Here is a 21,127-nt window from a genome sequence, read left to right on the forward strand (position 1 = left end):
GTTGGGCTTATTTTTTTGCAGGCCGTTCACAAACCCAGGAGAAGCTGTGGGTACGGGTGAGATACCTACTACGTAGGGAAGCGTGCAAAGTATCGTTCGCGTAGTCAAACCTTCAGCGGCAGAGATGCTACGCCGTGCCTCGTTCTGTCACCCTCCTCTCTCTTCAGTCCGGAGAGGCATGTTAAATTATCTCTTGGCATTTGTTTACATTTGTTCTTACAATAGCCTCACCGTCAGTCCGGCTTGCCCGATGCCTCATATCGGGTGGCTTAGGACCCTCTCATGCACTGCACTCATACCCCCAGCGCAGTACCGCAAGCAGCAGAAATGCCCCGGGAAAAAAAGCCATGAGAGAGGTGAGCGAGGTACGTACCGTATGCCGTAAATATCTGTAGAACCTCGAGGTGGACGGGGATATACGTCCAATCACGAGCGATGGCTATTGGGATGCTCCATGCATGTGGGGGGGAAGGACAACAGACTAAAACAAGTGGGGAATGATCTATAAGGTAGAGTACCTAACCCAGTTGAGAGAGCTCCACGACTGATTAATCACGGGAGCAAATACCTCGAAGCTGGAATTGAGGAGAGGCATCGGATTGTGAGGGATGGGGGGAGATAGGTCAGGTCAGGTCAGGCCAGGCCAGACGCTCCTATCGAACCCCCTTCCCTCGTTGGCTCCTGGCAAGCTTCTTTCTTTATGGGTTCGCGGGCTTTGAGGTGAACTTGGTCGTCGTCGACAAGGCCATCGATCGTCGTGTGCGTAATTATACTCTTGCGACGTCCCTCATCAAACGCCGTCGCAAGCCACCCATCTTCGATGCCCCAAAGCAGACGCCTACTTTTTGGTTATCGGCACCCAGCCTCAGCATGTCTCTCCTGCATGCCATGCGCCGTGGGCTAGACGGGCAAGGCCTCCAAGAGGCCAGCTCCGTGCTGACGACTGCGTATTCAGTCACTCATTCATTTCCATTCCGTCGTTCCGTGCTGTCGCTCCCAGGGCCCCGATCCTTGCTCGCTCGCTCGCTCGAGTTTGTTTCTTGCTCGTGTCGTGTCTGTCCACCACACTGCCCGGCCTGTTCCCCCTCCGGAAGAGCCAAGACCAGTCCAGGTCGGTCGAAGAGGCCGAGTCCGTCCACAGACGCACACATGCTATACGGGTACGCACAAGACCCATTCATACCCGGTCCACACACACACACACACACACACATACACACACACCACGACACACCCGCAACCGCACCCGCCGCCGCCCTGGCCTTGCCGACTGAACTGGGCCTGCTGCAATGGTGCGCTGGTTAGCTGGGAACGTGTCCCTGCCCTGTCACCCGCGCCGCATGCCGTATCATAGGTACCCACTGCAACTGTGTACATCTGAAGACGAAAATGAAGTAGGGGCCCCAGAGCGGAGGAGAAGGAGGTCGTGTCTGTCTGGGCTGGCTGTGTAGTAGTGTAGGAGGTGTGTGACTTCCTTGCCTGCTGCTTCTTACACACCGATCCTTTTCCTGGTCACTGTCTGTCTGTCTGTCTGTCTGTCTCCAGCGGACTGTGGTTACAAAGTTACCGCCGCTCTTCTGTCTGTCTGCCTGCTCTTGCGACTTTGCTCTGTTGCCACCAACCAGCTTCAATTTTACACTTTCCCGCTCGACGGCTTTCCTTTTCCCCTGTAGCCACACACCCCCCTCTCCTCTCACTTCCCTCCCATTCCCATTTTCCTTTCCCTCTCTTATTTTCTCGCCCTCCATCTTCCGGATGTTCCGAGTTTCCCATTACAATATTCCACCCTCTTGTTCGTGTTTCTGTGCCTTACGACCCGTCGCGTCGGCACTTGATAGACCAGACCAGACCCCCAAGACAGCCCAGCCCTGGTTGATCCTAGTCACAATCATTGTCTGTGTTGCGCACGCCCTGCGACACCTGGGGCAGCCGACGACCCAACAAGGCTCCTGCCTCCACCCTTTGCCGGGTGTGCTGCTAGGTACCTAGGTACCTACCAAAAGATACATACATCGGTCGGTGCTTTAGGTAGTGTGTGCCGCACCCAATTACACTTATCCGCCCGCCTATCGAAGTCCTGGTGATACCCACATTTATTCCTCCGACACTGTCCTCGCCCGCCGTGTCGGTCGCACTCTCTCGTCTTTCGTTCTTCGTCACCCATCTCCCTCGACAGCCTCCGCCCTCCCACGATCTCCAAGGTTGAAGCTCCTCGTCCCTTCATCCTTACGCCTGCCGACATTCGATTACAAAACATCCTCTGTCCTCGATTATCGACTGCTGTCACCGACTGGTCCTTGGCCGATGCCCGTCGACCCCAACGAACTTGCGTTACCTTGCCGCCGAGTACCCATCGACGAACCGCCTCATCATCCGACCACGCCGCCCTCCCGCCCTTCCCGGCCTTGTGACATACTCACCATTCCGAGTTATCGCGAGTTATCGGCTAATATTACTATGGGCATTTAAAGTGCAGTCTTTGGGAGAACATACGCCGCTTCGCTTTCCGGACCTTTGAGCCCCTTAGACTCGAGGCACCACCAACGCCTTCCCTTTCGCATCACTCTTACGGACGACGGCTCCACTTGAGCCTCGCCACACCCGTCAAAATGGGTGCCTGTATGAGCTCGAATAATGAGGAGGTCGAGCAGAAGAAAAAGAGCCAGGCGATTGACCGACAATTGGAAGAAGACTCTAAAAGGTTACGCAGAGAATGCAAGATTCTGTTGCTCGGTACGTTCTCATCCCGCCCGTCGCCGCCCAATTGCAGCTCCGGGACCCGGGCATGCTGACAAGTCCTCAGGCTCTGGAGAAAGCGGGAAATCCACAATCGTCAAACAAATGAAGATTATTCATTTGAAAGGCTACTCGGAAGACGAGCTCTACAACTATCGGCCGACAGTTTTTAAGAACCTGGTAGAATGCGCGAAAGCAGTGATCCAGGCGATGCGACAGTTCGACATCGAGCCCCAAATCGAGGCAAACAAGGCCTATGCTACCTACCTCCTGGAATACATGGCCGAGTCGGGCCCCCAGGCACACATCGACCCCCAAATCGGCGTTGCCATCCAGTCGATATGGAGCGATCCTGCAAGAGAGCAGCTCATGGACAGACAGACAGAGTTCTATCTGATGGATTCGGCAGAATAGTCGGTTTCTCCCGTTTGGCCCCTGCAGATTGATTGATCAGAGTGGCAGCTAACCAGTTGGTTTGCATCAGCTTTTTCCAAGAGGTCATGCGCATCGTCTCACCAGACTATCTCCCCAACGAGATGGATGTTCTCAGGGCCAGAACTAAAACTACCGGCATTTACGAAACAAGATTTCAGATGGGCCAGCTCAGCATACAGTGAGACTCTGTGAAGACTTGTGCAAGCCCTCGGAGGAAGCTAACATTGTCGCAGCATGTTCGACGTGGGCGGTCAAAGAAGCGAAAGGAAGAAGTGGATTCACTGCTTTGAAAACGTCACTTCCATCATCTTCTGCGTTGCTCTCAGCGAATACGACCAAGTCCTGCTCGAGGAGTCTAGCCAGGTATGGACCCAGGATCCTGTGCAACTGATGTGGTCCCGGATACTAACAGTTATAGAACCGAATGATGGAAAGCTTGTTATTGTTTGATTCCGTGGTGAACTCAAGATGGTTCATGCGCACCAGCATCATCTTGTTTCTGAACAAGGTGGATATTTTCAAACAAAAACTTGGACGCTCACCGTTAGGCAATTACTTCCCCGACTACTCTGGTGGCAACGATGTCAACAAGGCGGCCAAATATTTGCTCTGGAGGTTCAACCAGGTCAACCGGGCACATCTTAACTTATATCCCCAGTAAGTGATGAGCGCCACTGTCTATCTTGGTGGTCAGAGAACTAATAGGACGATAGCCTGACTCAAGCAACCGATACATCAAATATCCGACTCGTGTTTGCGGCAGTTAAAGAGACGATTCTAAACAACGCTCTTCGGGACTCTGGAATTCTATGAAACCGAATCGACTTGGATCGCCATTTTTTTTTCTTTTTCCTTTTCTTTTCTCTTAATGTTTAGATTCATCTCCTCTGTTGCGGGTCAGCGTTTAACAGCATTGCCGGGCGTTGTGGGTGGCACTTCGTTTGGACGGCGTTCACTCTGGTTTCTACGCTCGTTTTTGACACGGTACGGTCGAGCGAACGGGTCGGGTGGTGGCTTGGGATCGACAGCGGCAGTTTCCTTCTGCATCATGGAATCAATTGCTACATAAGAGGTGCATTCGCCACCGGTTGCTGTCGCCCAAACGAGGAAACTGGGTGTTGGTGAAGAGAAGAGGTCTGCGCGCGGGCGCTTTTTGGGGCGAAAGGTATGCTGGCCGCGGTCTGGATGGAATATGATGTTGGGAAAGGAAAGTTCGAAGACGAAGTGATGAACGGACCATTCGTTTGGGACTGACGTTCGGGACATGGATGGAGTAAACCGAGGCAAGCAGCAATCCGGCCATCTCGAAAGAATCAAGGAGCATGGGGGAGTGCTGGTTGATTGCTGGGAAGTGTTGCGACAGCCAAATGAAGCATATCTCTCCATGCGGGATCCAGCCATGCGCCTGAATTTGTGTGCAACGCAATGATGTACGGAAACAGAACCCGGCCCGGTGGCTCGACGACGGGGCGGGTTGAGGTCCAGAGGTTGAGTGTAACCTTGACTAGAGGGCCGATCGGATCGGCCCCGAGGCTGGCGGAACGATGAAGAACGGAGAGATGGAAGAAAGGAAGACATCCATCTCCCTCCCGCGGGAGAGGAACGTCGAGCTCGGGCTTGAGGCCTAGCATTGATGAATTTTCCTTGTTAATTTGTAGACTACATTGTATTAATTTCGCAAGACTATGCACGCTGGACGCGGCGCATCCGGTTCTCCCAGCACGTTAAGACACACATAGACACATATCCCGAGTCTGTGAGTATTTCTGTCACATCAGACGGAGAAGAGTCCGCGCGCGCGAGATGCGGAAGACGAAAGAATGGTGCTGTCAGTCGCTGTCCAACGCCAGTGGGTTGGTTGTGTTTGGGGCGTCCGTGCTTTTTTTTTGTATTTGTCTTTGGGTTTGTAATTCTGCTGAGGGGGGCGGGGGTAGGGGTGGATAGGAGAGGAGTCTAGGCTGGCCAATTGCATGCTCGCACAGAAGGTTGGGTTAGTGGCTTCAAGAAGAATGGTCTCATGGGAATGGAGACAGTGAGGACATTGCGTTTTGAGCCCGGATTCGAGGGATACATGGAAGGTCTGGCTGCTGTGGGGGAAGGGGGTGGTTTGTTAACAGAGGTCGGATACTGGAGGCATAGAGAGAGAGAGAGAGAGAGAGAGCCGCGCTGAAGAACAGCGGGGGGGGCAAGGACGGAGGAGAAGGAGCTCAGACGGCATGTTCGGGGTGGGCGGAGTTCTGTTCCATTCTATCAACGTGGGAAAAGATCTCCGGTCTCCAGCCCCCAGCCCCCCAGGCGCCCCCCCAGTGCCCTCCGTGGCTCCGCAAGGTTCTACCCCAGGCGATTCAGCGGCGGCAATTTGGCGCCGTGTCAGAGAGCAGTAAGAAGGAGGTCCATTTTGTTGTGGGACTTTGGTGTGGGGGGGGGAGGGGGTTGCTGTGTAAATTAGGCGTGACTCGTTGGTTGGGTACAACAGGTCTCGTCACCTCGGGGAGGGTGAGTCGCCGGGTAGGGTAGGTAAAGGGGCTAGTATGTCTCGTAACCGCACCCGGGAGGCGGCCGGGCATGGTGGAATGGCGACATATTCATGTCTTGGCTGTTCACCGGTCGATTGTGGAGAGGCTTGGGTGGGATGAGGAGACGGGGTGTTGCGGTTGGTGATGCATGCCACGGCAGAATCCAGAGACATTGGGAGAGAAAGGAAAAGAGGGTCTCAGGCATGTGGGGAGATAGTTGACGGCACCAGGCAGGAATGATTCTGTGGTTGCCGTGCTGATTACGGAGTACTACTAACCGACTTACACGGGGTCGGCAATCCTCATCGGAGAAGCGGTTCGAGATTTGCTGCCGCCGAACTCTCTTTCCCCAAAATGTCCCAAGATGCCCCAAGATGAGAAGGCCGGGCCACTGTCTCAGTCGAGTTGTGCTGGTGCACCAACATACCGGTAGTAGAGCGAGTGCAGCGGGTTGCCGGGACCCGGTGGGCATTCCCGAAGCTCGCCGTTCCCTAGCTTACCCCAATGATGTATAGCACACTTTACACTTGCAAATGGCCGAGTCGAGCCAGCTTTGGTGTCAGTGCCGCCGCCATTCTGATGCACTACTAGGGCGGCAGCTGCCACAGCTGCGCTAAGCGTCTTGGTTGCAGAAGGGCTCGCGAATGGGGAAGAAGCACCGCATCCTAGGTAGCCGACGAATTGTGTGCCACTTACCTCGTACTTCGCGCATGAGCCGAGCGAGACGCATACCCCATGTTCTCCTTGCGCGGATGCGCCACCTCGGGGTGCCATGGCTCCAGTCGGGAGACTCGAATGGAAGATACGACAGCATTGCTGCCGCCAGGCTACTGCTGTTGCTGGGGTGCTCTGCTCACCGCGCGTCACCCCGCATTGTTGATGGCTCGGCAGCAAGCAACAAGCCGGACTACTTCGCTGCTGCATGCTCTGGTTTCGCCCTTTTACGATGACCACAAAGTAAGGCCATGTTAGGTGGTTTCCTTTTTCAGAGTGAGGGGTGTCTTGCTGCGCATATCTGGGTACACTACTCCGTACACGGGCAGATAGCCCAGGCCGGGTGGCCAGACACCCTGAATTCGACCTTGATGGAGACACGAGCATGGGGACTCGGGAACCGGAGCCCCATATCGAACTTCTGGTGTGTGCGGGTTGTCAGACCGGCCAGAGACTTGCCTCTCCATACCTTCCTTATTCAACGTAGCAGAGGCAGTCAATGCTGGATTTTTTGAGGAGGGGGAAGTCCTTTTTTGTTTTTGTTTTTTGCCTTATGCAATATCAATTCGATGCAGGCCATGCGTATCTGCCATGCCGTGCCATGCTGTGCCATGCTGTGCCATGCTATGCTACGCCCATGCCCCCCCCAACACCCCAGCACCTTCCATCCATCTCGATGTCAGGTTCAATAAGCTAGCTAGAGCTACAGCAGGGTAGCTTCTCATCCAACATCCAATCGAGGAAGTACCTCTCCTCCTCCTCCTTCTCCTCTTCTTGCGGCATGGCAACCCAACATGCCATGGCTGACTGAGATATACCACCGACGTACCCTTGCTTGACTGCCCGTCTCTTTCATAAGCTGCCGTTACCCCGTCTCACTTCACGGGCTCTTGATCTTTCGTTCTTCTGCTTTACCCCTCCTTCCCCTTCCCCCTTCCCTCTCTCATCTGCGAAGCCTCCGTGTCTACCCTCTTAGCTGCCCTCGTAACGTACATCTTCCTCCTCCTGTGTGCCAAGCTCGACTTCTATCTGCATCTACCGCCGTACGTCGCCCTTGGACAGTCACTGAGCCCCAATCACATCGGGAACGCCATCTAACCTTAATCGCCATCTAGAAAAGCTCCAGTCGCCGAGCACCAGTTCCATACTCTTCCGCTGAGGCGCTTCGTTTTCGTTGGTGCGTGCTGGGCTGACTGAGTTTCCCGGCCGCGAGTGGTGGGCTGAGCTTCAGGCACGCCAAACACCCCGCTCTTCTCCCCGCCAATATCCTTGACGTACGTCCCGTTTGCTCCGCATGCTAACGAGTCTGGAGCTCCTCCTCCGTCCCCTGCCCCATTGTCCCTCACTCGTTGTTCGTTACGTCCGAGTGCTGTTTCGGTTTCTCTATTCTCCCTTCAGGAATCTCTCGTAGCTGGCAGGACGGCTGACGTTCTCACCAAACAGTCGAGCTTCAAGATCGTGCCAATTGAGCTTCCAAGTTTCTGATCCACTGTTGCAAGCGTATCCAATCAATCACGAATATGTCGGGATCCACGGAACCGCAGCGCGTTCCCGTGCGCGAGCGACGTCCTTCCACGGGTGCGCCCATCATCGACATCCAGGGCTCCGTCGGCCCGGCTGGCGTTTCCCGCCCCAAGCACAAGAGAACTTTTACCGGTTTCGGTGCTGGAGAGATCAAGAGCGTCGAGGGTTGGTATTCCTTTCCTTCCAGTTTCTCAGTTGCACGATCCCGTGTGAGCTCTCACAGCAGCTTTCGTGGAGCTCGTCGAGGGCGGGGCAGCTCTCAGGCCCAGGCCCAAATACCCCGCACTGATCGTCGCGAGCTCCATCACGCCACATGGACCCAGTAGCTTCGTCTTCATGCCCTGTCGCACATCATCCTTCTCTTGCACCAGTTGGGTAGCTACCTTATCGATGGAACCGCACAGCTAACTCCCTTTTAATAGCTTCAATCCCAGAGCCCCAGCGCGAGGCATGGTCCAAGGCTCAAATCAGCCCTTTCAAGAGCAAGGAGGAGTTCGAAAAGGAGGTTGTCCGCCATGTCGAGACCACCCTGGCCCGCAGCATGTTCAACTGCGATGAGACGGCCGCTTACTCGGCCGCCAGCTTGGCCTTCCGTGACCGTCTGGTCAAGGAATGGAACAAGACTCAGCAGCGCCAGACCACCGTCGACGGGAAGCGTATCTACTACTTTTCTCTCGAGTTCCTCATGGGTCGCGCCCTCGACAACGCCATGTTGAACGTGGGCCTGAAGGACGTCGCCAAGGGTGAGTGACGACAAGGCCCTGGGAGAGAGCCGGTGATGCTAATAGCTTCGCAGCTGGCCTTGACGACCTCGGTTTCCGCATCGAGGACGTTATTGAGCAGGAGCACGATGCTGCACTCGGAAACGGCGGTCTTGGCCGATTGGCTGCCTGTTTCCTTGACAGTCTGGCTTCCCTCAACTTCCCCGCCTGGGGCTACGGACTGAGGTACAGATACGGTATCTTCAAGCAGGAGATCATCGACGGGTACCAAGTCGAGGTCCCCGACTACTGGCTGGACTTCAACCCTTGGGAGTTCCCTCGCCACGATGTTACCGTGGACGTAAGTTGAATCGGCCCAGAAGCACGCTGTTGAGACAGTGCTAACAGCCCCCAAGATCCAATTCTTCGGTCACGTCCAGAAGTCGACAGACTCCAACGGGAAGACCGTCGCTAGCTGGGAGGGCGGCGAGACCGTTACCGCCGTGGCATACGACGTGCCGATTCCCGGATATGCGACAACCTCTACCAACAACCTGCGTCTGTGGTCCAGCAAGGCTGCTAGCGGCGAGTTTGATTTTCAAAAGTTCAACAGCGGCGATTACGAAAACTCAGTCGCCGACCAGCAGCGCGCCGAGACCATCAGTGCTGTCTTGTATCCCAACGACAACCTCGAGCGCGGAAAGGAGCTTCGCCTGAAACAACAATACTTCTGGTGCGCCGCGTCTCTTTACGACATCGTCCGTCGATTCAAGAAGTCCAGACGTCCCTGGAGGGAGTTCCCCGACCAGGTGGCCATTCAGCTGAACGACACTCATCCCACTCTCGCCATTGTCGAGCTCCAGCGCATCCTCGTGGACCTCGAGAAGCTGGACTGGGACGAGGCGTGGAACATCGTCACCGGCACGTTCGGCTACACCAACCACACAGTTCTTCCCGAGGCTTTGGAGAAGTGGCCCGTTGGATTGGTCCAGCACCTACTTCCCAGGCACTTGCAGATTATTTACGACATCAATCTGTTCTTCCTCCAGAGCGTCGAGAAGATGTTCCCCAACGACCGCGACATCCTCGGCAGGGTCTCCATCATCGAGGAGTCGCAACCCAAGATGGTTCGCATGGCGTTTTTGGCCATCGTCGGTTCCCACAAGGTCAACGGTGTGGCTGAGCTGCATTCCGACCTCATCAAGACCACCATTTTCAAGGACTTTGTCAACATTTACGGCCCCGACAAGTTCACCAACGTCACCAACGGCATCACCCCGAGACGTTGGCTGCACCAGGCCAACCCCCGGCTGTCGGACCTCATCGCGTCCAAGACGGGAGGTTACGAGTTCCTCAAGGACCTGACACAGCTCAACAAGCTCGAGCTCAGTGTTGACGACAAGGCGTTCCGTAAGGAATGGGCCGAGATCAAGTACGCCAACAAGATCCGCCTAGCCAAGTACATCAAGACAACGACCGGCGTCAGCGTCAACCCCGCGGCGCTCTTCGACGTTCAGGTCAAGCGGATTCATGAGTACAAGCGCCAGCAGATGAACATCTTTGGTGTCATCCACCGGTACCTTACCCTCAAGGCCATGTCGCCAGAGGATCGCAAGAAGGTGGCGCCGCGCGTCTCCATCTTTGGCGGAAAGGCGGCGCCCGGCTACTGGATGGCCAAGCAAATCATTCACTTGGTCAACAATGTCGGGTCCGTTGTCAACAAGGACGAGGACATTGGCGACCTGCTCAAGGTCATCTTCCTCGAGGACTACAACGTCAGCAAGGCCGAAATGATCATTCCCGCTTCCGACCTGAGCGAGCACATCTCCACCGCCGGTACTGAGTAAGTGTGGCCCAACACGACTGACGGGGTCGTCCGCAGCTAACAAGCCTTGCAGGGCTTCGGGTACCAGTAACATGAAGTTTGTGCTCAACGGCGGCCTGATTATTGGCACGTGCGACGGCGCCAACGTGAGTGACCCGGCGGTACGGAACTGGTTGGATGATCGTTGCTAACACCGGCCTAGATCGAGATCACTCGCGAGATTGGCGAGAACAACATCTTCCTCTTTGGCAACCTTGCCGAGGACGTTGAGGATCTCCGTCATGCCCACACCTACGGAACCCACTCCATCGACGAGAATCTTTGCAAGGTCTTCTCTGCGATTGAGAGCGGTACGTTTGGCTCCGTGTCGGACTTCCAGGCGCTCATCTCGGCCGTCCGTGACCATGGCGACTACTACCTCGTCTCGGACGACTTCAACAGCTACATTGAGACTCACAACCTTGTGGACGAGGCGTACAAGAACCAGGAAGAGTGGATCACCAAGTCCATCACCAGCGTGGCTCGCATGGGATTCTTCAGCAGTGACCGCTGCATCAACGAGTATGCCGAGGAGATCTGGAACGTCGAGCCTCTCAAGGTGGAGGACTAGACTAGACTAGACCCGGGCGCTACGGAGACGAGAGGGGACAGACGGCTCAAAACGGCCTAGACATCGACTGGCTGGCTAGGCGCGAACGGAACCGAGTCCTTACCTACCTACTGCACTTTAACACCTAGGACGGGCGCTGGACAAACGAACAGTGCTGGATAATATTTTTCTTTGTATACGCTATGCGAGTAATCCAAGACCGAGATCCTACACAAAAGTTCGAGGCCTGGTGAAGTCGACGGGTTTGCTTGATGTGTGTGTGTGTGTGTGTGTGTGCATCCACGTGTGTTAAGGTGCCTGGCCCCCAACGACCATCAAGAACAGTCTCGAACGGCCATAACAAGAAACGGAGCATGGGTAACGAGTGGAAATGCGACGGAACGACATGAACGTTTGGACAGGGGTGGAAACAATGGAGCACTACTGGTTGAAATGACGTCATTATTCCGCAAGGTGGGCTCCTCAGGACGGCAATGACAAACCCCACCTCAGCACATAACAGGTCGAAACAGGGCCATGAAGTGAAAGGGGGGGGGAGGAACCGAAAAGGGATCTGGTACGGTTCCCGGGTTACAACCCTTAAGTTCCCGCGAGGACGTAAGCTAAAAGGGCGGTCAAAGTCTCCCAAGGGGGAAAGAAAATAAGAAACAAGGGAGAGACTGAGGTGATTCGTCCGTTCTATGTCGTCTCTGTCCAGTTGTTCTGGAACTTTGGAAGGGCGACTGCCGCATGAGGGGGTTCCAGACTTAGCAAGCCTTCGGATCGGCCACGGGTGTTAGTCGACTTACCTACATCGACCGTACACTAGGTACACTACTACCGGTAAAGACGGTGCTGCGCGTCCTGGACACGTATATGGCGTGGCACGTAGAGGTACGGTGTTCCGACGGCAGTTGGGGGGCTGGATTCGCGCCGGGACGGTTCCCGGAGCGGGACAGCACAGTTCTGGGGAGAGAGGTGTTGCGGTTTTGTCGTCATTATCGGGACCCTGCTTTTTTCTTGAATCAAGAGCTTCTTCGTTCTTGCCTATCATACGCGTCTTCCCTGTTCGGGGGACCAAGGGACCAACCTAAATGGCACCCTCTCCCCCTAGCCCTGCCGGGTAAAGCGACGGAGTAGGACGCAGGATGACATCAGAGGAACGGCAGAGAGGCAGGCGGGTGGGTAGGGAGGATTGGGGGCGGGCAGTTTATTTTTCGTTTTCCTTTTTTCCTCCCCCCTCCGTCTCTCTCTGCCTGGTCCCTGGACCCGACCACCGTTATTCTGGGCGTGTAAGTCTTCCCCGAGAGCGGACCGGACGCGGGCGAGGAGTGACCGTAAAGGGGGAAAGGGAAGGAGACGAGGACTCCGACTCCGACTCTGACTCTGACTCGGACGATGGAATGATTCGTGCTCTGGAGGTTATTTTCGGCTCCTTTTTTTCTTCTTCATTTTCTTTATTTCTTCCCCTCCCCCCTTTTTTTTCTTCGATTTTTTTTTTGTTTGTTTGTTAAAGTTACATGCGTTGTGGGAGAAGGGAGCCAGTTTGATCATGGTTGAAATTGGCTTTTCCCCTACCTCGTGTGAATATGTTCCGGGTAGGGTAGCACCTCTTTGTTTTCCCTTTTTTAAATCTTTGCTGTTACTTTGGTTCGATCAGTTGCGGCGCAGACGCACGTCCGACCGGTCCCAAGCCGTCAGCCGGCCGGTCTGCCGGCCTGCCCCGGGCTTCGGCCTTATAACTTGTACGGCTCCTGACGGCAGGCGGAAATTGGAGAATAAAAATAAAAATAAAAACAGAAAGAAAAAAACAACAGAAAGAAAAAAACAACAACCCCGCACCAGGGCCGGTAGCGAGGGCATCGAAAACGGGACGGGTCAGATTGGTACCGGTACCCGGGGCGCAACTTAGAGAAGGAGAGGAGGGGGGCGGTCCCTAAGCATTGCGAGAGTATACGCACGCGATGAGAAGAGGAGTCCCCACGCCATCCATCTCCTTCTGATGGGTTCAACCCAATTACTCTTTTTTACTTCGTTTCCCCTTCGAATACCTACAGCTCGAGATCAGCATCGGCAAAACCGGCGTTCACGGGTTGATCCCTGGATTGTCTCTCTCGCTCTCTCCCCCTCCTAAAGCGGGAAGGGTCCAATCTCGAGATCCGGCGCAGTGGGTATCCAGGGCGCAGACAAGGCATGTCAGCCCTCTCCCCGAATTGCCCAGCTTCCTTGACTCTGCGGGAGCAATTTGATCCCGCCCCTGCCATGGTTCTTACACCATGATGACGGGTGTTGAAGGTAATCGCTATGGAAGTCTGTTTTGCCTTTTTTTTTTTTTTTTTTGTCCCTTCTCCCATGGTTCCACACCCGATTTAGTTTTTTTGATCCATCTTTTCCCCTTCTCTTCTTTGTAAGCAGATCGGCGCGATGCTACAGAGTACGTACCACGGGGCTCAACAGCAGAGGCGCAATGATGATTCCGTTATCTCTTTCTGCCTTGCCGAAAATTACATGACTTGGTTGTAAAATTGCTGCCACCGTTCGGAGTGGGAATAGATAACCAAAACAAAACAAAAACTTGTTCTTGAAGGAAACCCTCCTGTCAAGTGAGGATGGATCAACGACTCTGACGTGCCTGCGGCGCTCGGAATCGAGATCCCCTCCTTTACGGGCCAAAACCCAGACATGCAGATAGCAAGGTCGAACATGGGCATCGACAATTTCTGGCGGTCGCCTAGGAGAGGTTTGGCCGGGTCAGCTGAGCGGCTCCTAGGTATTAGCATTAATTTTGTGCACGGATTGATTGCCCATTCCTCGGGAGGGCGCCGTTTTCTCAAAATGGGATCCGCTCAGTTTTGGCGCTCTCTGTTGATGCGACGCGGACATATATCCAGCTACAGTAGGTCGGACACGTTCAGACCAGCCTGGAACATGCGGCTGTTGTGGTGCCTTCCGTGGAGCCCTCGTGACGGAAATTTTGGGCACCTGGGAAGGGGGAGGGATCCTGCTGCCGTGCTAAGGTAGACGCCATCCATGCTGAAGGGTGTGCGTGATGCGGCACCGTTTTCTTAGTTCTCGATCTTCGCCCACGACGTCGATGTTCGCTTAGGGGAGGATGGGAAGGTCTAGACCACTGATCGGACGGCGTTAGTGTCCCCTAGGTAGCTTTTGCTACTGTCAACCGTGGGAACGGTACGGCATCTTTGTTAGTGTAGATGCGCACCTCGGACAGTGAGCCGCGATCGCCTTATTGCACGCTAAACTTGACAAGAGCCCAGGGCTAGCAGGGGCAGCTAGTGTAGCGGGACGGAACACACGCCCCCCCCCCCCCCCCCCCCCTCTACTCCACCCTCTCTTGCCGCAGGCCCGTCAACGCGACACGACAGAGGAAAGTTCCCATGCCCATGCACCATCTCGATGCGATCGCATAATGACGTCATAGGACACGGTGGGTTTCGTGGGATGGATTTTTTTTCTCCCCTTTCCCCTTCGAAACTGGTTTCCCGTCCTACTCGGACTGCAAGAAGAGGAGCCGTGAGAAGCGGTTGTACGGCGGCGGCGGCGGCGAAGAAATCCAGCCCATGTGGCAGGCGAAAAGGCCAACAATAAACGGTGAAGAAACCGGGTACGTTACGAGGACAGCTCATGCCCGAGGACGGTTATGCGTGGTTGATTAGATAGAACATGCGCGATGCACAGGCACGCGCCGGAGATGCCGCACCGGATGGCGAATCTGGATCTGCAACAGCATGGGGAATTGGACGCGCAGAGGCAGGCACACATCTGAGGCTTACCATGGACGCATTGCCGCGACAAGAATCGGGTGAAGCTCAAGCTCTGGGTGTCCTGAATCCATGATGCCGGGAACAAGAGGGTTGATCGACCACGGTGGTACAAGGGAGCATCCCTGAAGCCGGAGACCGGTGGGAAAGCGAAAAGGGGGCGTGCGGTTAGCCACACCGTAAAGATGGTCAACTCTAAAGACGCTTACCGTCTCGTCTTGTGAGGTGAGGCTGGAAGGGGAGGGGGAGGGGGGGTCGGATGTGATGGTCAGACAGGGTTCTGTTGGGAATGGCAAAACGGCAAACTGGGAAACGGGGGGGGGGAAATACGCGTCGAGCGAAACATGGCATTGTTGACCAGACTCGGCCAGGGTGATGGGCCAAATCTTGCTTGATCGGTCAGGCTTGGTAACGACATTGACATTGGGGGCGACGACGACAGCGACGACAACATCAATGGTTTGGTATCTTCGGCGGGAAAGAACGGGAAAGGATATGTGGCGTGTGTTAGGGGGGAAAAAAAGGCTGGAACTGTTTCTGAGAACCAACTATGCTGCTGGCCCATCGTATCGTCGATTACCTATGATCGAATGAATGTCCGATGGCCCAAGGGATCCAGAAGACGCAAAACCCCATGTTCTCTGTTTGGTCTCCGTGCTTTTCATTCGTGCCTTGTCCCCTTTTATTTTTATTTTTTTATCTTCTTCTTACTGCGGTATCCCTCCATCATCTCGATCCGCTTCTTAACATGCTGCCTGCCTGCCGGTCGCGATAGGGCCAAGACGGGAAACATCCAAGCCTACCGGGCCGTTCGGCGCTTGGGGGCCGTTTGCGCCAGTCGAGTGAGGCAGCCATCATTCCCCCATCCCTCTCATGGCATTGTGGAAAGAGAAGAATTCCCCAGCTCGGGTGCCGTAGTGAGCTGGACTGAGATACGCGGCGGTGCCGCTGATGCGTAGGCCATTCCGTATCCCGTTGCGTGATACACCGTCGGTGGGCTCTTGTCTCTCGGTCATTTGGGATATCTCACTTTCTTGTAACCGTATCTCGGTGACATCCTCTCTCCCCCCTCCCTCTGCCTTCCGTGAACGCACCGACACAAACACGCAACTTCAGACACTTGAAGGTTCAGCCTCATCGAGTCTTGCGGTCTGCCCGAAATGCCTCGGCTCGACACTTTTTTTTTTCTTTCTTCTTACCTTTCTGTCTCTTCCCTGTATGCTCTCGTTCGAGGCTATGGTCTCGCGTCTCATCTCATTACAGTTTGCCTTCATTTCCTTCCTCTGCTTGGCTGGGTACGGTAGCATGTAGATACCTGCAACAGCGCCTGTTCGGTGGGTTCGTGCTAGACGGTTCCCTTCCAACGTTGGCCGACCGTCCAGTCAGATGCCGTTGATGCGGCCTGCTTACTGGCCTTATCCGTACGTGGTGTACCCTTTGCGGTTAAGTGTGCCCGTCTTGGACAAGCCACCGTTCCTGCCAGGGAGGTACACGACGTACACACACCCAAACACACACCCCTCCCCACCAATACCCAAGCACATCTCACTCAGCGGCAGCAACCCCCGCCCCCCCGGCTCACACTCCTTGGGAGCGGGGCGGTAGCTGCAGCGGCAGCAGCAGCTTCACACTCTCCTCCCTTACGCTTTCTCTTCGCGCAACCTCTCCGTCTCTCGCTCAACTGTGGTTGCTCCCACGCCTACTCTCTCTCTTGCCCAAACCAGCGTGTGCCTCCGTATTCCCTTCCATGGATTCACCCCCCCTATTCTCCCGTCTCTGTGTCCCCCCTCCTCAGCTGTGGTATTCCTAGGCCCAGCCCTTTCAGGAACAATTAAAAGGTACTTTTCCCCTCCATGCTCGACCACCAGTTGTCCTCCTGCTCTGCCTCTCGCTTGATCTCTCACCCTCTCCCTCTTACTCAAAACCATCTCCAGCATACATACTCGTCCTCTCCCCCACGGACTCACCTGTGACCTTCACTCTTCCAGTCTTGTCGTCAGAGAACCCGAGGGTTGCATTTCGAGAACGTCCACATTGCATCACAACCCCCCCACGAGCGAATCATAGAGAACAGACAGCACCATCTCGCCCACCGACAAGTGCTATTCTTGTGCAGATCTCTGCCTCTCTATCTCAGCTTCGCACTGTGACAACGGACAAGAAGAGAAGACAATAGCGACTGATCGCCATTCGTGCGGATTTGTTACTTGCATTCCCCACGCGCGCCCGCCATCTCGCTCGCCCAGACACTACGGCCACCTTTTGGTTTGAGCTTTCAAGCCCGGACTCGAGCCCGGAAACCCAGGAGGACAGCAAACCGTCTCTAGAGGAACAGAACAGGCTCGAATAAGCTCCGCAGAGGACTGAGATAGCTACTCTCTTGACCCAGGCGCCAACTGCTTGGAAACTCTACAGGTAAGCAATCCACCAGTCGTTGCTTCAGACTTGCATGTCATTGGCGACCGCCTATCCTTGCCACCCTCACATTCCCCACCCCGACAAGACCCAGTTTGCAGTGCGTCCATCCGCGGCATGGTCAATTATGAATTGGGTATCCTTGGCAGTGCCAAAAGACGGGTATGCAGAATGGGTGTTGAAAAAATGGACTGGATCAAACACAAACGTCACTGGAAGACAATCGTGGACAACGGGAGGGGAGAGAAAGAAAAGGAAAAGAAGAAAAAAAAAAAAGGCGGAACCCCCCCAAATTCTTGTTTCCATTATTTGCTACTGGTCTAGCTGCATTTGCTGCCGCTTACAGTCTCTCTCTCCATTCTCCGTCACCCTGCTGCTTGCTTCCTTGCTAGAAAAGGCTCGCTAATGCCGTTGCCACCTTGCGCAGGTTGCTCCAGAATCCCAGAAAGCCCAGAACCACCACCGTCACAATCGAGCCAGACGTGCGTTCTCACTCGCTGCCGCTATTTACCCCGCCGCGTTCTTGCACGCCCACCCCGTACATATACATACGCCTGCGACCGCGACCTCCGTTTCTCCCTCCGTCCACGTCCACCCTACCAAGGCGCCCCGCCAAACAGCCACTCCTCTGGCGAAACAAATCCTTGAGCTCGCTCCCCCGCCGCCGCTGCATCTCTTTCAAATCCAGCCCGGCTCCCGTCGCCGTCCACTCATCCATCCCAGACAATCCATCCACATCTAGACCTCATCGGCAAAAAACCTCACACTCGAATTCCCTCAACTCTTCATCCCTTCCCGAGTTGATTGCTTCCTGCCATCGCTTCTCCACTGCAACAACAACAAAATCGAACCAGCAAAGAGCGTAGTTTGACTGGTCCATCTCCCGGCAGCCGGCTTTTTCCCCAACTTCACCCCTCATCCCTCTGAAATCATCCACTCCAGACAGATCGGCCTCTCTCAACCTTTGAGTCTCTCTGAAACCAGCCCTTCTCGATCAGGTAGATCGATCACCGCACAAAATGGCCGAATTCATCAGAGCGCAAATCTTCGGCACCACCTTTGAGATCACCTCGAGGTACTCGGACTTGCAACCCGTCGGCATGGGCGCCTTCGGGCTCGTTTGGTTAGTTTGAGAAGACATCATGCCTCTCGACGGCAATTGTCGCGAGAAGTTCCCTTTTCAATTGCTGACGCGCTATCCCGCTGCCAGCTCCGCCCGTGACCAGCTCACGAACCAGAATGTCGCCGTCAAGAAGATCATGAAGCCCTTCAGCACACCTGTCCTCGCTAAGCGGACATACCGTGAGCTCAAGCTGCTGAAGCATCTCAGGCACGAGAACGTACGTCGCACCTACCGCTGATTGCTTCGGGCATACCCGTCGATTGAAACGCTGACACCCGCCACAGGTCATCTCCCTCAGTGACATCTTCATTTCCCCCCTCGAGGATATTTACTTCGTTACGGAACTCCTCGGCACCGACCTGCATAGGTTGCTCACCTCCAGACCTCTCGAGAAGCAGTTCATCCAGTACTTCCTCTATCAGATTATGGTATGCACATCCCCACCCTTCCGAAATGCACTCCGATGCAGCGATAGCGATCAGCAAACTGACATGACTGCAGCGTGGCCTGAAATACGTCCACTCGGCCGGCGTCGTTCACCGTGACTTGAAGCCTAGCAACATTCTCGTCAACGAGAACTGCGATTTGAAGATTTGCGACTTCGGTCTTGCCCGCATCCAAGACCCTCAGATGACCGGTTATGTCTCAACGAGATACTACCGTGCCCCCGAGATCATGCTCACGTGGCAAAAGTACGACGTCGAGGTCGACATCTGGAGTGCGGGCTGCATTTTCGCCGAGATGCTCGAGGGCAAGCCTTTGTTCCCCGGCAAGGACCACGTCAACCAGTTCTCCATCATCACCGAGTTGCTGGGCACTCCTCCCGATGATGTCATCAATGGCATTGCCAGCGAAAACGTGAGTTACAATTGACAAGAATCATCTTTGAACCCATTACTGACTTGGCTGCCAGACACTCCGATTCGTCAAGTCCCTCCCCAAGCGTGAGAGGCAACCCCTGAAGAACAAGTTCAAGAATGCCGACCCCTCCGCCATTGACCTGCTCGAGCGGATGCTGGTCTTCGACCCCAAGAAGCGCATAACAGCCACCGAGGCGCTGTCCCACGACTACCTTGCTCCCTACCACGACCCCACCGACGAGCCCGTTGCCGAAGAGAAGTTTGATTGGAGCTTTAACGATGCCGACCTGCCCGTGGACACATGGAAGATCATGATGTACGTTGTTCCCTACAAATCTCGACCTGCAGCCATTTGCTAATGAATCTTGAAGGTACTCGGAGATCCTCGACTACCACAATGTTGACGCGTCAGCGCAGCAAATGGACGAGCAGTTCAACGGGCAATAGACGAAGGTGCTACGGGCGAAGCGGGGATAAATAGGAGAGAGGAGGTCATGATACCACGCAAAACCAGATGGGACGTGTTTCCAGTACATTCACACACTTGACATGGTGTTCGGAAGACGGGATCGGTCATTGTCACGTTGACTATGCAAAGGGGCCAACAGTATACGCGATATAAAGGAATGGCATGCATATCGGAGGTGTTTTTCTATTTCCTTCATTTTATTCCTTTACTGCCATCATGTCTCTTGGGATTTCTCCTTCTCTATCTCTCTCTCTGTCTCTCTGGGTCTCCAGGCTGGGTTGAAACCAAACTCGCGCGGCATAAGGATGGTGTAGAAGTCGATTATGAGCTTCAAGGCCCCTCCTAAGAACCCGCATAACGGACGCGACCAAGTGCAGGCCATACTTGGGCGTCGAGGTTGTGTGCCACCAGGAATTTTCGAGGCGGGTGAGAAGGAAGCATGAGTTTGGGGATAATGATGGAATACACTTAGTGGCAGACAGCCACGGCAAGAGCAAACCAACCTCCCCCCAAAAAAAGAATAGAAATTGCGAAAATACGCGTCTATCCCACATGCAGTGATCAACTTCGGGAGTGTTGGCAAGGCGGAAGAGCCTCTGCTGATCGGTGTAGGTCCCGGCAAGGGGGATTGTGGACTTTGGTTGCACAGCAGCGCGTGTGCCTCGCAGACCGCCTCGATCACGTACACGGCTTCTACGGACGGCTACAGGCGACTTTTTCTATCATCATCGCGAGCCTGTCGGATGCGCCGATCGGGTCTAGGGCAATATGGACGCTTGTAGATGGCCACGGGCAAGGGAATACGTTGGGATCGCTTGCAGGAGCATGTCGGGAGTCGCAGATATCCTCCAGCAAGATGGGGACATGATGGGATGTGGAGGGGAGGGGAGTCGCCACGGAGAAAGGCGGGGCGGTATGAGGTGAGGTGAGGTGAGGTGAGGTGAGAGAGAGGATAAGATTACCATCCTATGCAATGCGGGACACGCTGGCGTTGCTTTGAGATCCAGGTGAGGTGAGCCGAGCCACCAGGCGAGGAGGGTGAGGTTGACGTGCCTCCGGCCTCGCTAGTATGTACCTACCTACCTACCTGCCTGCCTGCCTGTGTTGGGTGTGATTTCTGGTGCGGTTAAGATGAGGGACGGGCAGGAGTGCACTCCGATATGACGGAGAGGCGCTCTCTGCTTGATCGTGACACCAGCCAGGGAAAGTAAGAAAGGAGCGGGATGGAAAACCCCCAAACCCCCAAAAAAACCTATCGAGACTTTGTTTGGTATTCCTCGGGAGGCGGACCGACATGGTCGGTGCTCTTCCTCCCCCCCTCCCACCGCGGGTCGTCGTGCATGGTTGACGTGTCTCTCCCTCTCTCTGGAGGGTTTAGACGGACGGGCGGTGGCATTGCATCACGGACGTTTGGGGCCGGCCACGGCTTGGCGCCGGGCTG

At 55.0% G+C, this 21,127-nt stretch overlaps 5 protein-coding genes across 5 annotated transcripts; 4 read left to right on the forward strand and 1 right to left on the reverse strand.

Annotated features, from left to right (window-relative positions):
- Window positions 1–2,609: 2,609 nt before the first annotated feature.
- LY79DRAFT_512809 (G-protein alpha subunit) lies at window positions 2,610–3,984 on the forward strand (the record flags this gene model as incomplete). Its single annotated transcript, XM_060554416.1, has 6 exons — window positions 2,610–2,733; window positions 2,804–3,149; window positions 3,221–3,349; window positions 3,405–3,534; window positions 3,590–3,828; window positions 3,885–3,984. 6 exons carry the CDS (start codon window positions 2,610–2,612, stop codon window positions 3,982–3,984), a joined length of 1,068 nt encoding a protein of 355 aa, XP_060415535.1.
- A 4,083-nt stretch (window positions 3,985–8,067) lies between these two features.
- LY79DRAFT_549517 (glycogen/starch/alpha-glucan phosphorylase) lies at window positions 8,068–11,275 on the forward strand. The gene is made up of 5 exons (XM_060557479.1): window positions 8,068–8,668; window positions 8,722–8,987; window positions 9,043–10,469; window positions 10,525–10,597; window positions 10,654–11,275. Exons 1-5 carry the CDS (start codon window positions 8,467–8,469, stop codon window positions 11,059–11,061), a joined length of 2,376 nt encoding a protein of 791 aa, XP_060415536.1. The 5' UTR covers window positions 8,068–8,466; the 3' UTR covers window positions 11,062–11,275.
- On the reverse strand, window positions 11,129–12,218 carry LY79DRAFT_154342 (uncharacterized protein). Its single transcript, XM_060551085.1, has 2 exons — window positions 11,850–12,218; window positions 11,129–11,783 (listed from the first exon to the last, which is right to left on the reverse strand). Exons 1-2 carry the CDS (start codon window positions 12,092–12,094, stop codon window positions 11,186–11,188), a joined length of 843 nt encoding a protein of 280 aa, XP_060415537.1. The 5' UTR covers window positions 12,095–12,218; the 3' UTR covers window positions 11,129–11,185.
- Window positions 12,219–15,101: 2,883 nt separating this feature from the next.
- Window positions 15,102–15,474, forward strand: LY79DRAFT_549520 (uncharacterized protein). The gene has a single exon (XM_060557480.1). The coding sequence runs from the start codon at window positions 15,195–15,197 to the stop codon at window positions 15,411–15,413; it is 219 nt and encodes a 72-aa protein (XP_060415538.1). The 5' UTR covers window positions 15,102–15,194; the 3' UTR covers window positions 15,414–15,474.
- Window positions 15,475–18,253: 2,779 nt separating this feature from the next.
- On the forward strand, window positions 18,254–19,664 carry LY79DRAFT_512714 (kinase-like domain-containing protein; the record flags this gene model as incomplete). The annotated part of the gene is made up of 6 exons (XM_060554406.1): window positions 18,254–18,357; window positions 18,445–18,574; window positions 18,642–18,785; window positions 18,859–19,215; window positions 19,271–19,533; window positions 19,589–19,664. 6 exons carry the CDS (start codon window positions 18,254–18,256, stop codon window positions 19,662–19,664), a joined length of 1,074 nt encoding a protein of 357 aa, XP_060415539.1.
- Window positions 19,665–21,127: the final 1,463 nt, after the last annotated feature.

The sequence above is a fragment of the Colletotrichum navitas genome (assembly GCF_030913465.1).
Source record: "Colletotrichum navitas strain CBS 125086 chromosome Unknown LY79scaffold_20, whole genome shotgun sequence".
Lineage (NCBI taxonomy): Eukaryota > Fungi > Ascomycota > Sordariomycetes > Glomerellales > Glomerellaceae > Colletotrichum > Colletotrichum navitas.

Bases quoted from the DNA above. Each gene is read 5' to 3' on its own strand.
- LY79DRAFT_154342 (XM_060551085.1), bottom strand. From the start codon at position 12,094: ATGATAGGCAAGAACGAAGAAGCTCTTGATTCAAGAAAAAAGCAGGGT. The intron at 11,784-11,849 runs GTAAGTCGACTA...CTCATGCGGCAG, and splicing joins CTAGTGTACGGTCGATGTAG to TCGCCCTTCCAAAGTTCCAG.
- LY79DRAFT_549517 (XM_060557479.1), top strand. From the start codon at position 8,467: ATGTTCAACTGCGATGAGACGGCCGCTTACTCGGCCGCCAGCTTGGCC. The intron at 10,470-10,524 runs GTAAGTGTGGCC...CAAGCCTTGCAG, and splicing joins ATCTCCACCGCCGGTACTGA to GGCTTCGGGTACCAGTAACA. The intron at 10,598-10,653 runs GTGAGTGACCCG...ACACCGGCCTAG, and splicing joins GCACGTGCGACGGCGCCAAC to ATCGAGATCACTCGCGAGAT.
- LY79DRAFT_549520 (XM_060557480.1), top strand. From the start codon at position 15,195: ATGGGCCAAATCTTGCTTGATCGGTCAGGCTTGGTAACGACATTGACA.